Source organism: Mustela lutreola, chromosome 7 (genome assembly GCF_030435805.1).
Source record: "Mustela lutreola isolate mMusLut2 chromosome 7, mMusLut2.pri, whole genome shotgun sequence".
Lineage (NCBI taxonomy): Eukaryota > Metazoa > Chordata > Mammalia > Carnivora > Mustelidae > Mustela > Mustela lutreola.
In genome coordinates, this window is record NC_081296.1 from 147,761,440 (window position 1) to 147,777,132 (window position 15,693).

The 15,693-nt window shown below is 47.8% G+C and overlaps 1 protein-coding gene across 7 annotated transcripts in view; it reads right to left on the reverse strand.

Moving 5' to 3' along the window:
* Positions 1–15,465, reverse strand: part of SETD3 (SET domain containing 3, actin N3(tau)-histidine methyltransferase) — an 85,850-nt gene extending 70,385 nt beyond the window's left edge. For 2 of the 7 annotated variants that reach the window (XR_009355864.1, XM_059183078.1), the window contains exons 1-4: positions 15,311–15,456; positions 14,275–14,414; positions 13,314–13,420; positions 754–863 (exon numbers count right to left, since the gene is read on the reverse strand). Coding sequence is in view for 6 of the 7 variants with exons in the window: in XM_059183078.1 (XP_059039061.1) it covers positions 754–863; positions 13,314–13,336 (133 nt within the window). In the remaining variant the exon portion in view is untranslated. Of the gene's footprint in view, positions 1–753; positions 864–3,108; positions 3,168–13,313; positions 13,421–14,274; positions 14,415–15,310 lie in introns of those variants that run through there. The other 5 variants (XM_059183075.1, XM_059183073.1, XM_059183076.1 and 2 more) reach the window with 5 other exon arrangements.
* Between the last annotated feature and the right edge of the window lie 228 nt (positions 15,466–15,693).

The following is a 15,693-nucleotide window of genomic DNA, read 5'->3' on the forward strand; positions in this document are numbered from 1 at the left end:
ATTGCTGCCTGCTTCGGGCAGGGAGAGAAAGCTAAATTTCTATTTGGGGGTTGGCCTGTCTCACGTGAACAGAGGCAAGGAAAACGAGGCAGCGGAGTGAGCGGAGTGAGCGGAGTGAGCGGAGCGGCCACAGCTAAGTCCGCAACCTAGACAGCACCCATTTACATTCACAATTAAGAAGTTACCAAGTTATACAAACTTACTAAACCAAGTACAAGCACTTAATAGATACTTAGTTTCCTTGAACCAAGAAACTGGAAAACTATTACTGAATCACTGAAACTAAAGGGGAGACATTCGAACAAGGGGGCAGAGCTCCAAAGGTCTGCACCTGGGGCCTGATAGCCACGGAGCACCTTGATGTGCCCCAGCTCACACAGCCCTCCCCTCCCGAGATGGTTTTCTGCTGTAAACACGAAGACTCAGAGGGGTTGCGTGATTTGTCCGCGGTAGTCAAGTAGGTCCTGGAGCCCCCAGAAGCCCATGTTCTGGGTGGTTCGGTGTTTCATCCAACCCTCATTAATCGCTACGCACTACCAATATCCCCGGCTTTACAGAAGGAGGAGACCGAGGGTCAGAGAAGTTCTGACGCTTGCCCAGGTCGCATGGCCAGCAAGCTGGGATTTGAACCCAAGCCTGTTTCACTTCCTCACTGCGCCAAAGACTGTCCCTCGCAGCCCAAGGAAGTGAAGGCATGAAGGCGTGAAGCCATACTGCCCCTCAGGAAGACAGGAAGCCCTGGGCAGAACTTACTCTGCAACAGCTCACTAGTCAGGTTCAAGGTTTCCTTCGGTGACACACTTGCTGTAGCACCAGTGCCTGATTTTTGCGTTTTCACTCGACTCTTCTTACCCATTTTCTGACTGTAGAGAAGAGAGAGGAAAGACAAAAAGCGTTACATCTCCAGAGAATCAAATCAAATAATAAAATGTGGCACAGCAGTGGCTTAGCCTCGAGAGGCTAATATCTTACCTCTCGTGTGTGCCACAGTCTGAAGTTTACTTCCAGAAAAAGAAATGTGTACTAAATATTAGTATTTGGAGACTCTCAAATGAAAAAAAAAATCAATTTGTAGTCTCTGGAAGAAAAGTTCATTCCTTTTCACCTACACAAACTGCAGTACAGGCAAATTTTACTCTGGAACTTGGTCAGCTTACACAGATTCTACTGTGTATACTAAAATGTGTTTCCCATGACACGACATGATACAGGTTTTGTATACACACATGTGCCACAAACTGCCATATGGACGCCAAAACCTCCATCTCCTACCCCCAGGAGGAGACAGAATCTTCAGAAGACTAGATTCTTTGGAAGAGTCATCTCCCGTGAAGAGCGGCTGTACCACAAGCGGTGGACTAGGCCTGGGGACAAACGCTGCAGACATGGGGAGGTCCGAGCCGCTCCTGAGAGCCACCACACCTCTGCAGGGCGGCCTCACTGGGAAACTCAGGGCACGAGGCCCTGGGAAGCACGGGAAGGTGATGGCAGATCCTACACTGGAGCAAGGTCTCCCAGCACCTCCCACCAGGGGCAAGTAAGGGATTGGGATGTGGGAAGAAAGGGGAGGGCGATCCCCAGGTAAGGTCAGGAATGGGGGAGGCTGGACGGAGCCCCAGGAGGAACGTGCCTGCCTCAAGGACAAGAGGCCCCCGGGGAGCAGCGGGGGCTAAGCTTGCCCTACGAGTCCGCCCCCTAAAGGAGGGCTACGGAGGAGTCTGAGGAGTCTGGCCCGAGGGGTCCTCCTCCAGAGAGAAGCGCCCCAGGCTGAGAGCCCAGCAAGACAGACGGTACTCAGCCAAGAAGCTACTGCAGCAGTCCACACGCTCATTAATAACCAACACCGCGAGGCCTCTCCGTGGAGCCCTTCAAGTCACACGTGACCTCAAAGGGGAACCAGAAAGCACACTCTGACCCATTTATTTTTGCAAAAGGAAATGACTCTTAGAGTGTGGAGATGAAGGATGGGATAAAAGCTTCGAAAGACAGACTGTCCCACTGTATGGGAACCCTAGGCATGCAACACGGCCCCTGTGCTGGCCCCCGTGCTGACGTTAGAGAAAGCCGCCTACCTCAAAGGGCCGGGGTAGGTTTCTTCCATCTCTAAGGTGTGGAACAGAACATGTAACTTTATGTATCTAATAAGCCTTCTAAAACAGTGAGCGATACACAGTGCATGTCTTCCTGAAATCAAAGGCAACAGGGAAGAATAGCTAAGTCTGCCTCACGGAATTAGTTGCTTTGAGATCAAAAGCAGAAAATAAATAAATAAATAAACAAACGGAGGTGGTGGGCAGGAGGAGGAAGAGCGTAAGCAGCTTTTTCGGAACTGAAGGACTAGCCCCTCGAAGGAGCACACGGCTCCCCAGAGCGCAGGCAGGGCTGACTGGGGCACCGCTGCTCTTCTCCGATCTCAGGCTCTCTGCGGAAACCCGCGGAGCCTGACCCCTAAATAACTAAAACCACCCAGAAGTCTAGAGAGAAAGACTTTTCTTAGTGTGGTGATTTTTTTTTCTTTTAATTCTATTCTTTTTCTTTCTTTCTTTCTTCTTTCTTTTTTTCTTTCTTTGGAAGAGCGTAAGCAGCTCTTCATACAACATCAGATTACCTTCAGGTGTGACATACTGACTCCACATTTGCATGCACTGCAAAGTCATCACCATGAATCTACCCACCAACTGTCACCATGCCAAGTTGTTACAATATTATTAACTATGTTCCCTATGCTGTACATTACACCTCTGTGACTTATTTTATAACTGGAGGCTTGTGCCTTTTAATCCCCTTCCTCTATGTTACCTGCCCCAGATCCCCCCTTCGAAAGGCCTTTAATCAGACGTCCAAATACAGCTCTGCAGGAAGAACCACAGAAACCAGCCACCGCCAGTGATGGCTTTGGCCTCGCCCTTCAGCCCTGCCTGCAAGACTTTTGCATATCAGGCTCCAAACAATGTGAAAACATCACTTTGATGAAGACTCCCGGACCCTCGCCTTCCCCTAGCAGGCCTGGGGAAAGTGAGCCCGAGACAGCCATCAGCCTACACTGGCCCCCACAGTGTGGGGACCCACTAGCAAACAGGCTTCTTCCCTCTGCCCGCAGTCCCCTACCTTCCCCCGGTCTTCGTGCAGGGATTCCCAGGCTGCTGTCACTCCCAGCACGTAGACACCTGTCCAGAGATAACGGTCATTAATGAAAGCAGCACCCACGGCCCTATATGCATGCGGTGCTTACAATCTGCCGCGTGCTGGGCTAAGACACATCTCATTGGATCTTCTCAGGCCTCTATCAGTAGATCATAGCCTCATCTTTTTTAAGATTTATATATATGAGACACAGAGAGGGAGAGGCAGAGGGAGAGAATCCCCAAGCAGACTCCACCCTACGTGCAGAGCCTGATGTAGCGTTGGTCCCACCACCCACCCTGAGATCATGACTTGAGTCAAACCAAGAGTCGGATGCTGAAGTGACTAAACCACCCAGGTGCCCCAGATCACATCCTCATCTTCTAGATGGCGTTCTCAGAAAGGCGAAGTCCTTCAGCTTTGTCCAATGTCACACACACATCAGGTAAGAAATGAAGCTAGAACTGGAACTCAGATCTGCGTGACTAAAGCCTGGCCACGGCCCCACTGTCTCTGTTTAAATGCAGAGCAAAAGCACAGCACACTACAGGGGGCAGAGAGGCTGAAAGTTCTTTGGATGTGACACTCAACAACACCCTGCCAAGGGCCCACCCCCCTGGATGTAGCCAACTGCCCAGCACCTGCTCCTGCCTGCCTCCTGAATTTGTCTCTAGCTTACACTGTAACACTAGCCTCTTACAGGTCTCTGTGGCCAAGCCCATCACTCCCACCCACATCTGCGCCAGCCCTTCAGGCTCCACCACAAACAACGGCACCTAGTCCCTCAGACAAGTGTCCTCTCCTGCCTCCTCGCCCTGTCCCTCTATCTTCCCCACCCCACCCCTTACCGGCAATACTTGAGTCACTTGTTCAGTAACCAGCTTTCTCTAAAAGCCCAGCCTGGGTTTCACCTCTTCCTGGTCCTCCTAGCTGTACTATTGCCCGCTCTGTACCACCACTACTACCACTGGATCTCACTGCACTGCAAGACTTGCTCACACACTGGCTTTCCTCCTGGATAAAAGGCTCCTTGAGGCACCCTGTCCTATTTCTATTTGTTTCCCCAACTGCCAGCCCAGAACCGAGCACACAGCAGGCTCTCAGCACAGGGCTCATGAGCTCCCGGGGAAAAGCATCCCCTCCTTTGGGCAGCTCTTAGGTCAGAATATGGATTGCCGAAGCTCCTACCCAAGCTTCTAGCTCATATCTAAGACCCATCGCCGGTGAGAGACCATTAAAGATCTGGTCACAGTGGTCTGAACACACAACAGAATCCTTTGGCAGCAGAGCAATACTCTATAGTGTTGAATGCTTAAAATTCAACTGTTCTCAAAATTTCTTTTCCTCAAGCCAGAAAACTGCTGGCTTTTAGAAATGAGTAATAGGCACAGAGATAACAACACAGGCCAAATTTCCAAACACAACCATCAAGTAGCCCCAGGGAGAGCAAGTACATGTAGCATAACCTTCAAAGGCGGGAGAGGGGGCTTAGGGGTGCTCCGTTCAGAGAAACGGTCTGCGAAGCCACACCCAGTTAAAACCGTCACCTCCAGCTCCTTCCATCCTTCCGCTTCCTTTTCCCGCCTCCACTCTCCTTTCCCACCACATGGGCAGTCAGCCTTTATACATGGAGGTATATAACATGCGCTGCCGGCTAAGTGCTGGGGCAGCACCTTCAGTAAGGCGCCAGCCCTCACGGAGCCTCCCAGGCTCCTTCCCAGTCACAGCCATCCTCAGCAAGGCTCCGTTGTGCTGACCCGAGTGCCATCACTTAGTTTGGTCTGTTCCTGAACTTCCCATCATGAACATGCAGGCTTCTTTTGCTCAACACAAGGTCTTTGCACAGCTCACAGGGTGGTCCCACCTCCCCAGCACAGCCCTCGAGGTCCTTCACACCCCACCCCATTTTACCCACCTGCCTTCACTCAACCCATCACCCCCTATTTTTTTAAAAATTTATTTATTTGACAGACAGAGATCACAAGTAGGCAGAGAGGCAGACAGAGGGGAGGGGGAAGCAGGCTCCCTGCTGAGCAGAGAACCCAGGACCCTGAGATCATGACCTGAGACGAAGGCAGAGGCTTAACCCACTGAGTCATCCGGGTGCCCCTACCCATCACCCCTTTACACGGCATACTCCCGGATCTGCTCGCTCCCCCCATTTACTGGAAAGAAGTTATCCTCCACCACCCCCTCTGTCTCCTCCTGACAAAAAGTTTTACAAACTTAAATACGCAGCCAAAACATCCCCAATGTCCTTGAGGAAATTCTAGGCTCCTCTATTCATTTCATAGACGGAACCCATGAAAGTCAGTAAGAACAAGCCAAGTTCAAGGTGATTAGCAGATGCTAAATTCTTGGCTTACCTTGAGATTCAGTCTTTTGCAATTCTCTTTGGACTGTTTCCCTCCCACGGGGATACAGACCCTACTAGAGAGAAAGCGGCTTGCTTGGAAAAGGCAATAAAAAACTTACATATAGACGTTAACTCCCTTCACCTTAATTAAGGTGAGGCAGTTGTCTGTCCTTGTTCCTAGTGAATGTACTTCCCAAGGGTACAGAATCTTAGGTCCAGGCCAGGTCTCAATCTGTCCTTCCAGAAACCAGGTTTGCACTGACCCCTCCCAGAAAGCTCCCCAGCTGCCCTGAACTCGCTCTGCCTGGGAGTCCCCACCATGCTCGGGCCCCTGTGCACTGAATCAGAAGGAGTCACGGGCTTATCACCCAGCCTTTAGTTGGAGTGAACACAGGATTCCCAAGGGAAGGGCTCTCTGTGCCCAGCTCTACAGCCCAGCAGCCAATCTTCTGAACTTGCTCAGCCATCATCCATGTCTGTGACACACATTTACCTCTAGATCAGATATGGTTTGGCACCAATTCTAGTTTCTGCAAGATACCACTAACTAAAATATACCTGGAAATATACATACTTACTTCCTTTCATCCCACAGACCGTCGCTACCACCATCTGCCCCACGCCAACATCTGTCACAGTCCACCAGCTCCCCTACACACTGCCCTCCCTCAGCCCCTGGCCTGGCGGTCATTCCCTGACCCTCACTCTTTCCTCCATCACTGAGGACTGCATGCCTTTCCCGTAGGGTGAACACCATGTGTCCAAGTCTCCGCCAAAACCCCACCATGCCTATGGTCGCCCTCCCTGCACCGCAGAAGCCCAGCTCCGCAGCCTCTAGGGGCTTGTCCACCGCCATCTACATTACTGATGTGCCTATTTTGCCCGCTGTCTCATGGCAGGAAGAAAACCAAAGCTCCCATCTCTAAATTACCTACAGCATCTAGCATAGTGCCATGGACACAGATGAAGGTCAAATACTTGTTAAATGATATAAAATCTCAGCATATCGTATTTGGATATATCAGTGTTACTACTCGTGGATGAGGTTTACCTCCCATCACAGCAGTAACATTTTGTGTCAAAGAACCACTTCCCTATGTTCTTCCATCTGTGAATAAAACAGTAGTCAAAATGCAACATTTCCTAAATATTTACCTACTTCTGCTAAAGAACTAAGAGGACTCTTAAAGGTAACAATGTAAATTTTTATGTATACATGAAATATACAGAATTTACCCTTAAAATGAAAAGATAGTTTCGTTTGGAAGTCCCACAGTTTATCATTAGAAGTTTTCAGATATTCTCATAACAGAAAATTTCTGATAAACACAAACCCAAATTTTTTAAGTGTCTTTGGTCTCTTAGAAAGCAACAAAGCAGGAACCAATCCACTTCCAATAGGATTTAAATTTAAAAAAAAAAAAAAAAAGAGTTATGGCCCAAACACAGCTTGAAACTCTGTGGGCCTTCGTGACCAGGGTGCTCCATGTGGCCAGATACATTCGCGGCCACAGCTGGCAGAGGCCAGCACTGCTCGCGGACATGCTGGGGGGCTTCAATATGGCTGTGACTTGGCTAAGAGTCCACAACCACCAAACCACCATCCACAGCTTCAAACCCAGCACCCAGGCAGGCTCTAAACACAGAGCCTGCTCTCCCTCACCCAAGCCCTCCTGCATCTGTGGGCCTAGGTCTACGCCAGCCGCTGGAGAACACAAAATGAAGGCAGGCCAGGCCTGCAGGCTTCAAGGATGATGAGGTGGGGAACCGAGACTCACAGCACGGGGAATTCCTCAAAGACCCAAAAGAAGGAGCTGAACCGAGAGGGGCAAGGGGAAAAGTACAGTTAAAGAAGAATGACTAAACTTTAAGACGCAGTTTGAAAAGGTGTCAGAATCCAGTCTGAGTGGTGTCCTAAAGTCAACCGCCTTCTATCTTTTTTAGCTAATGAACATTTCCTCCACATTATGGATTAGAAGTCACTACCTGCCCTTTTCATTTATGATTCAAAAACGTGTTACATACAATGAATAATTTTCATTGTGATTTTAGCTGATCTGGGGCTAGATTCCAAGTTTCAACAAATGAACAAACCAGTAGCCTGAGCATCCTTTATACCCCACTAGAAAAGAAAAACTTCCTATTAGAAATTCATCAAGTTCCTATGGAGAGCAAATATTTACCTTGAATATTTATTTCAAATATTTATGTAAGCATAAAGATGTCTAAATCAAGTATGTGTACATACATGTATACACAGACACACACACACTCAAGTTAAATTCCAGATATTACCCAAAAGGTACAACACTAATTGAAAGGTTTTCTCCCCAACGTTTAGACTGAAATTAGGTACCATTTATAAATCTTTATGGAATTACCTGGAGCAAACCAAACTATACAGAAAAAAAAGAACTTAATCAATACATAAGACAAAAGAAACTAAGCAAAAAGCAATATAGGACTGCTAGACACACAGACTCTACAGTTGTAGTTCAAAGGAAGGGAATCTATGAAAATAAACAGGAAGCCAGGAGTTTCACACAGATCTACATTTCTTCATCATCAAGATATTTTAAAAATCTACAGAATCCTCAATATGTGGCTCCTGAAGACACTATAAACTATATAGGAAGCCCACCAACAATCTCTCCCTTTAGTAGATTAAATACATTAGAAACCATAAAATAAGTACAACTGTAGAATATTCAATTATTTAATTACTGGCTAATACAAACTGGCATCTATAATCAATAGCCACTTCTGACCAAGCAAGTGATTCTTTGTATAATCTGTACAGTGGAATAAAATGTCAGAGGAATAAGATAAAGCACATTCAGGAAACTGGGCTAATGGGTGAGGGGCAGTGAGAGAGGGAGCTACTTTACCCATCGTTAGAAAGTTTAGCTCACATACACTGAACACAGGGAGATATGATTCAGCTGGGTAGTTTTTGTGTTTTTTTTTTTTAATTCTAAATGAGAAGTATAAAAATTAGTATTTTTCTTAAGTTGCTTTCAACTAGATACAAATAGAATAAACATTTTTGATTACACTTATTTGGCAATTTAGCCAAAAAATTTTAGCTCTAACCCAGCATCTGTTTTTCAATGTATCCTGAAACTACCCTACTTTACAGTTGGATTAACTAAAGCAGAGAACTGTCCTATGGCTTCCTCCTCCTACCTCAGGCACCCAGCTGTAAAAGTAGTTGAAGGGAGTATGAGAGCCTGCCTAATTTTTGTGCAGGAAGAAAAGAATCTCACTAAAATATCTGGCAGGCCATTAGAATAAGATCACTACACTCTGAATTAAATATACCAATTACAGGATGATGGCTTAGGAAAACGAAAGCACTCTTAAACTGAAAAGTATTTTTGCAGTGTTTTCTGTCCTACAGAAACTGACAAGGCATCCACAGACCTGTGCTCCTGCGGCCATGTTAACTGGAACTAGAATGCAGGAGAAACATGTACTCTCTACACGGTAGCAGAGCCTAATAGTGAACTCAAGCCATACTAACTTCACCACTTTAAGTAGATACCTAGCATCCTTCATCCCAGTCCCTATCAAAGGAGGTGCTGATGTGCCACAACTCAAAAGTACCAAGAAGTCAGGGCAAGCAGGCAGGCAAGAAGGTGGAATTAATTTCAAGTCAGTAGCTACTTAAGTAGGGGGATGAATAAAGCTGTAAGTTGCCTCTAAGTAACAGTTCCATCTCTATACAGAACAATTTGGGCTGTCATATAAATAGGTAGATAGACGAGTAAGGATAGATAGATACATACAAGTTTGAGATTTAACAAAATACAGATGTTTCTTGCTTTCTATAGGGTTTTTTGCTAATTTTCCACTAACTTACATGGTAATTTTAGAAGCGCTTAAGCTATTTCTGATTGACTTTTCAATACATAATAGTTTCAGTTTAAACTGCTGTTCAATTAAATTGTAAATACACTTAAAATGAGGCTCCTGTTTAAAGGAAGTTGAAAAAAGAAAACCTCTCATAAAGCAAAGAATCATTTGCTATCATGAATAATCATTTCCTATTATCTCTTTGAAAAATAAAAAAGAAAAATGTTAAGGGAAGAAACAGCTGTAATCTGTCAAGAAATTACCTTCAAACCACCCACATTCCTCCCATAAGGATTCGAGATTCTAGGACTGTGGAATACCAGGTTCGGAAGAGACTTTCGGGGTAAGCTGTGTTAACCCTCCCGCTCGCACATGTTTAAAATAACAACACCTAAGGCAGGAAGCAATGACAGGTGTCAGAGCGCCCTGCTCTCCACTAGCAAACTCCAGTTTGAAAGCCCCCGGGAGAGGCAGGGAGGAGCAATGTCACGGCCAAGGGCAAGAAGTGCACCCCCGGAGGCCTGCTGCTGCTGAGCGGTCCTGGCAGCGCCCCCTGCTCCCCCACACGTGGCGCCGCTGACTGCGAGCTGCCGGCTGGTGCACCTCCACATGGTGAGCTGCTCCGGCACACAGTCGGAAGGTTCATCATCCTGACACCTCCCAATTCCGCCTCTCAAAACAACTTCAAATTTCAGAAGACAGCTCTGTCCCCCCAACAAAGTCTTCTCTTATCCAGGCCTAGCATATCCTTTCTCAAAAGTGGACAAAACCACTGTGGTGAATAGCTTTTTCCCAAGGCAACAAAACCCTTCAGATGAACTCTGAGAGGGACACAGCTCATGGGAATCGCCTCCCGGAGCTCAAACCAAGGGGATCTTACTCGAAGGGGTAAGGGATAATCAAGGGATATTATCAAGGGGATAATACTCAGAGACTGCCCTAGCTTTCCCACGAGTCAGGTAAACAAAGGAGTGCATCATTTCAGTGCACACTTCTCAAGCATCTGATCTGAAATGCACAGATGAGTGACACATGCGTGCATGTCCTACAGCCTTTAGGGTAAGACGGTAATCAGCTAAGACCTTTGTCACCTAAGCTATCTTCAGCAAGACAGACATGCTCTATCAAACCAGTGTCTGAACCCAAATGCAATTTTTCATGCTATTATGTTACTTGTTTCCAGGCTACTAAAGCCATCGTCCCTGCCACACAGAGTCCTATGGCAGGACCGAACTTGATCTTCTTCACCATAACTGCATCAGTCAGCCACTACAACGGGACCCAAGGTAAACGTTCTACACAACAGATAGCTGTCATACCCACTCTGCAGATGAGCAAGCTGAAGTTTAGAGAAGTTAATAAATTCTATGCAAAATGAAGACTCAGTTGGTGATAGAGCCTCACCAGCACACCTTGATGGCAAACTTTACTGATACTCAATAGTGTTTCATGGATTCAGCTCAAAATCAACCCACTTGTGAAGGCTCTGAAGTTCAACATAACAGTATTCCCTTTACAGCTGTAAAACATGCTTCACAAAGGTTTTATCCCCTTGGCCTTTGAAAAGTATAGAGCCATCTTGCTGGCCTTGTCCAAATAAACAGTAGTGGCCTCAGCTTAAATGTGAAACTATGAGCAAAACTTCCAAATAAACTTCTGCCCGAGACCACATAGCCCACGCTGAGATCTGCAACGCTCCACTCTTGTCGTCGATCAAGAAACCGAAGCAGGGGCACCTGGGGGGCTCAGTGGGTTCAAGCCTCTGCCTTCAGCTCAGGTCATGAGCCCAAGGTTCTGGGATCCAGCCCCACATAGGGCTCTCTGCTCAGTGGGGGAACCTGCTTCTTCCTCTCTCTCTGCCTACTTGTGATCTCTGTCAAATAAATAAATAAAGTATTAAAAAAAAAAAAAAAGAAAGAAAGAAACTGCAGTAACCTCTTAGTAACCTCTTAGGTGACTATGACATGTAGCAATGCTAAGTCATTACAATCCATAAATGGAAAACTTTGTTAATCATTAGTAAGTATGGCAGAAGAAACTTTAATGATTATTTTGCAACACTAATCCTTACTTTCTTTTAACTGTACTCACTGGAAAAGCATTGATATTGAAGAGTCAAGCCTATTTTCTGAGACTGAAACCTTTAAATCACTTTGTCATACAGTTTTTTTAGACCTTGCTATGGTCTAACAAAATATATCCTTAAAATAGTGAAAAGTGGGGGCGCCTGAGTGGCTCAGTGGGTTAAAGTCTCTGCCTTCAGCTCAGATCATGATCCCAGGGTCCTGGGATCGAGCCCCACATCAGGCTCCCTGCTTGGAGAGAAGTCTGCTTCTCCCTCTCCCTCTTCCCCTCCCCCTCCCCTTGCTTGTGTTCCCTCTCTCACTGTGTCTCTCTCTGTCAAACAAATAAGTAAAAATCTTTAAAAAAAAAAAAAAAAAAACAGTGAAAAGTGAAAGTCAGGATCGTAGATAGGTAATAAGCCTAGAACACTGTGTATTTATTAAGAGTTCTGTGTGGACACCTGATTACATTCTCTGGACAACTCCTTAGTCCCTTCTGAAAAAGAATGAGAACGGCTGTTCCACTTTGTCCCTCTTCCCTGCCCACCCTCCACATCCCCATCACTGAAGCTAGACAAGTGACAGGTTAGGGTCTTACGTGGCTTGGTAATCAGTTATCACTCAGATGCCTTTCAAAATCTTAACTTCAGGGTTGGACTTGTCATCCACTTGGACTTATCCTGATTATTAATTAACTTCTACTTAGAAAGTACTAAAATAAGAAAGAATTTCAAGGTCTTAACTTTGGTATTTGAATTTATAATCATTTGAAATTATTTTTCTTCCATTCAAATATATTTTAGTAGCAAACTGTCAATACTTGTGTTTATACCTCTTGTTTTAAAGCTGTTTATTTCTAAAACCTAGAGGAAACCCCCAAATGGAAATAGAGTTGAGACAGCTAATCTCTGGCTTGAGTTACTGGATAAATTTAACAACAAAAGTAGGACTTCTAATCTTGCCAGTTCCGCTAACTAAGCTTTCTTTACATAATACTAGTAAGTGACTAAAAAAAAAAAAAAAAGCTCAATTCCATTATAGTAGAAAGATTATATATGTATTAATATTTGGTGAAAAAATCATTTTTACCTTAATAAACACAAAGCAAATTAATTCTATTTCCACATCAAAACATTTAACATCCCCAATTTTAGGAATAGGAATACAAGATGTCAGGCATGCCAATGTACAGAAGACACTTTTGCCAAGTAAGGTACACCTATGACCACAACAAGAACGAAACCTAGAAACATGTGAAAGCAAGGAACCCTTAGTTCATTACTCTTAACTGGTTAAAGAGAACTCAGAATGAACTGATGTCCAAGATAAACGCATCCACGACTGTAGCAAGAGAAAAAGGTTGCAGAGCAAATCAAAGCACTCTTCAATGGTAAAATAACTGGCCCAAATACAGTGTTAGCTAACTGTGAAAATAACTGGCCACAAGCAACTTCCAGGGTGACGTAAGAACAAAGATATATTCGCTGTCTCGTTAAAAATGTTTAATGCCATAGTAATAAATGACTTCTGCTCCTCTAATAGGGGAACAAAATCATGGCTTTATTCCCAGGACTTAGGTACAAGGAGAGGAGACACACTTGAAACTCTTCGTCCCTACAGAAGCACCACGCACAGCGGCCAGAGACAAGAAAACCAGTTTCTAAAGAAAAAACCTCCCAGTCCAAGACAGTCCTCAAACTACACACACAAAAAAAGATACACTATGATTAGTTACATTTCCAAAAGCTACTTCAGATTAAAGATAAGAAAAAAAGGAGACCATGTAATTCGAACATTTTAAGAAACTGGAAAACCTCAAAGTAAATGGACATCTAGTAAAAAGAATCCAGAATAGCCCTCTGCTAGTAAGATTTTTACTATTTCTGCTAAAATTCCACATGGTACAAACTGCATACCTGGTTTTACTGAATTCAGTCATTGTCTGCTAAACATTTCCAGGAACAGCAGGCCTCTGTTGTGCTGATGCTGACGCTTTCCTCTAGCGGTCATCTGTCACGCTCTTCTAGACAGGAAAGCATCAAGTTTTTAGGAGGCCGTTGCGAGTGCTCATAACCACAAGTTTCCCAGTGGTTGAACTTTAGAACGGGAAGATGTCTGAGTACAACCTTTACATTTCCCTCACTTTCCAGGAGCTTCTAAAGCAAAGATTTACCTACTTAAAACATGGCCTAACGTTCACCACATGGAAGAGAAGTTCAGTAAATGTTACTTTCTTATTGACGATTTACTGCACTCATTGACAGAACTGAACAGAAACTTTCATTTCCATAGCATAAATGTTTCAGTCTTCAAAGCCAACACCATTCCCCCACCAGGAGCAAAAGCACCAAGAGATGTCAGCAAACGGAAGAGATGAGAAGCAGCAACCCTTTTACCCTCTGGGGCTAGAGCTGCAGTTCAGACATTAACTTCCAATTCCACGGAGAGAAAGGAGGGCAGACAGGAAGGGGTAGCAGAAGGCTAAAAACTGAGGTTGTTTGGAATTCCCATGAAGAGGTTCTGTAGCCGTTTGAGAACTTGGCTTTGCAAACTGCTTTCTCCCGCCAGCGAAAAACGTCCTCCTTAAATTGCTGGAACTTGACCAGAATATCAATCACAGCAGTCCCTGGGACTAAGTTGGTAAGGCGGGACTGCATACACGGTAGCCCGTATAGACATAATACATCATGGTTCCAGCAAAAGTCCTGCAAACTCTAACAGGGGAAAGCTGCTTTTATTTTGCTATATTCTTGAGTTAAATGCATTCACCTAAAATAACAAGAAAAACCTCCCCAAGATTATTACTGGTTATTCCAATTTTGAAATACCAGCGGGGCCACTGAGAAGAGAAATAGGAGAGGAAAAGGTAAAACTCACTTTTCGGTGTCCACGTCTACACGGGGTGACACACGCACACAGCTGTGTAATCGTGCACCGCAATCAAGCGACGAGCAGGTTCATCGCTCAACGTTTAACTCTTCGGAGGGTTTTCCAACGCACAAGTATCTGTCAACACACTTCGCACGTACGTTTGCTTTCGAAACACCCCCTCCTTCCTTTGGAAAAGCAAAGCAACACCCCGCAAGCGATCCCACACGTGTCGGCGCGCGGCGGGGGCGAGGCCGCGCAGCGAGGGGCCCGGCTGCCCTGCGGCTCGCGTCCCCCGAGCACAAGCCGGGCAAAGGCAGAGTTGCAGCGCCGGAGCCGCGAGGAGGAAGAGTTGACGGCCAGAATGACAAACTCCACAGCCCCGAATTCTTCTCCCTAGCAGGGCGCCGAGCGTGTGGACCACGGCCAGGGCGCGTGGGAAGAAAGATGACCTATTTTCAACGCCTGTTTTTATAACTGGGAAGTGAGCAGAGAAGCAGGGACGGGTCCCCGGCGCCCCGGCGCGCACCTGAGGTCTGGGGAGCTGAGCACAGAAGCCACAGCCTTCCCGCGGGCGACCGCGGCGAGGGCAGGCAGGGAGGAAGGGAGCGCGAGGCGGGCGGCCGCACGCACAGCCCGGCCGCCCCGCCGCCCCGCCGCCCCGCCGCCCCGCCGCCCAGCGCCAGCCAGAGCGGCCCGGGCCCCACCCGGCGGCCGTCCAGCGGCCGCCGCTCCCTGCACCTGCCTCCGCCTCCGGGCCGGGCGCCCCGAGGGGCCGCGGGGCCGGGGCCAGCGCGCCCCCCGCGCCGGCAGAACCGGGAACCAGAGGCCGAGCGGCGCCCCCGACCCGCCGGGCCCCCGCACCAGCCCTCCCGCCCGGCCCCCGGAGCGCACACCGCCCCCCGCACCTCGCACCTCGGGCCGGGCGGCCGGCCGGGCGCGCGCAGGACCCTGGCCGAGGGGCGCGGGCCGGGGCGAGGGGCCACCTCCCCGCGCGAGTCTGCCCGCGGGCCGCGCGCGCCGAGGGGCCGCCGCCGGCACTCACCTGCCCGGTGGCCCCCTTCGCGCAGCGGCGGCGGCGCCACACTCGGGCCCGGACCCACCGTCCGCCTCAACCAAGCCCCAGGCGGCGGCGGCGGCCGGACGGGAGGGGCGGGACGGCGGCCTGAGACGGCCCCGCCGCGCGGCCCAACCCGGCTCCGCCCGCCCCCGGGCCCCGCCCCCGGGCCGCCGCCGCCGCCGCCCATTGGCCCGCGGCGCCGACGCATGGGGGCGCCCGTCAGCCAATCAGGAGAAAATAGAGCTCTCCAAAGAGGAAAGTGTCGCCAGTCTCTCCCAGGCCCCTCCCCGCGGGTCTGCGGTCGCCGCGGGCCGGAGGAGGAGCCAGTCAAGGGGTCCATCCTGTCGGTCCCGCCCCCCGGGGCGAGA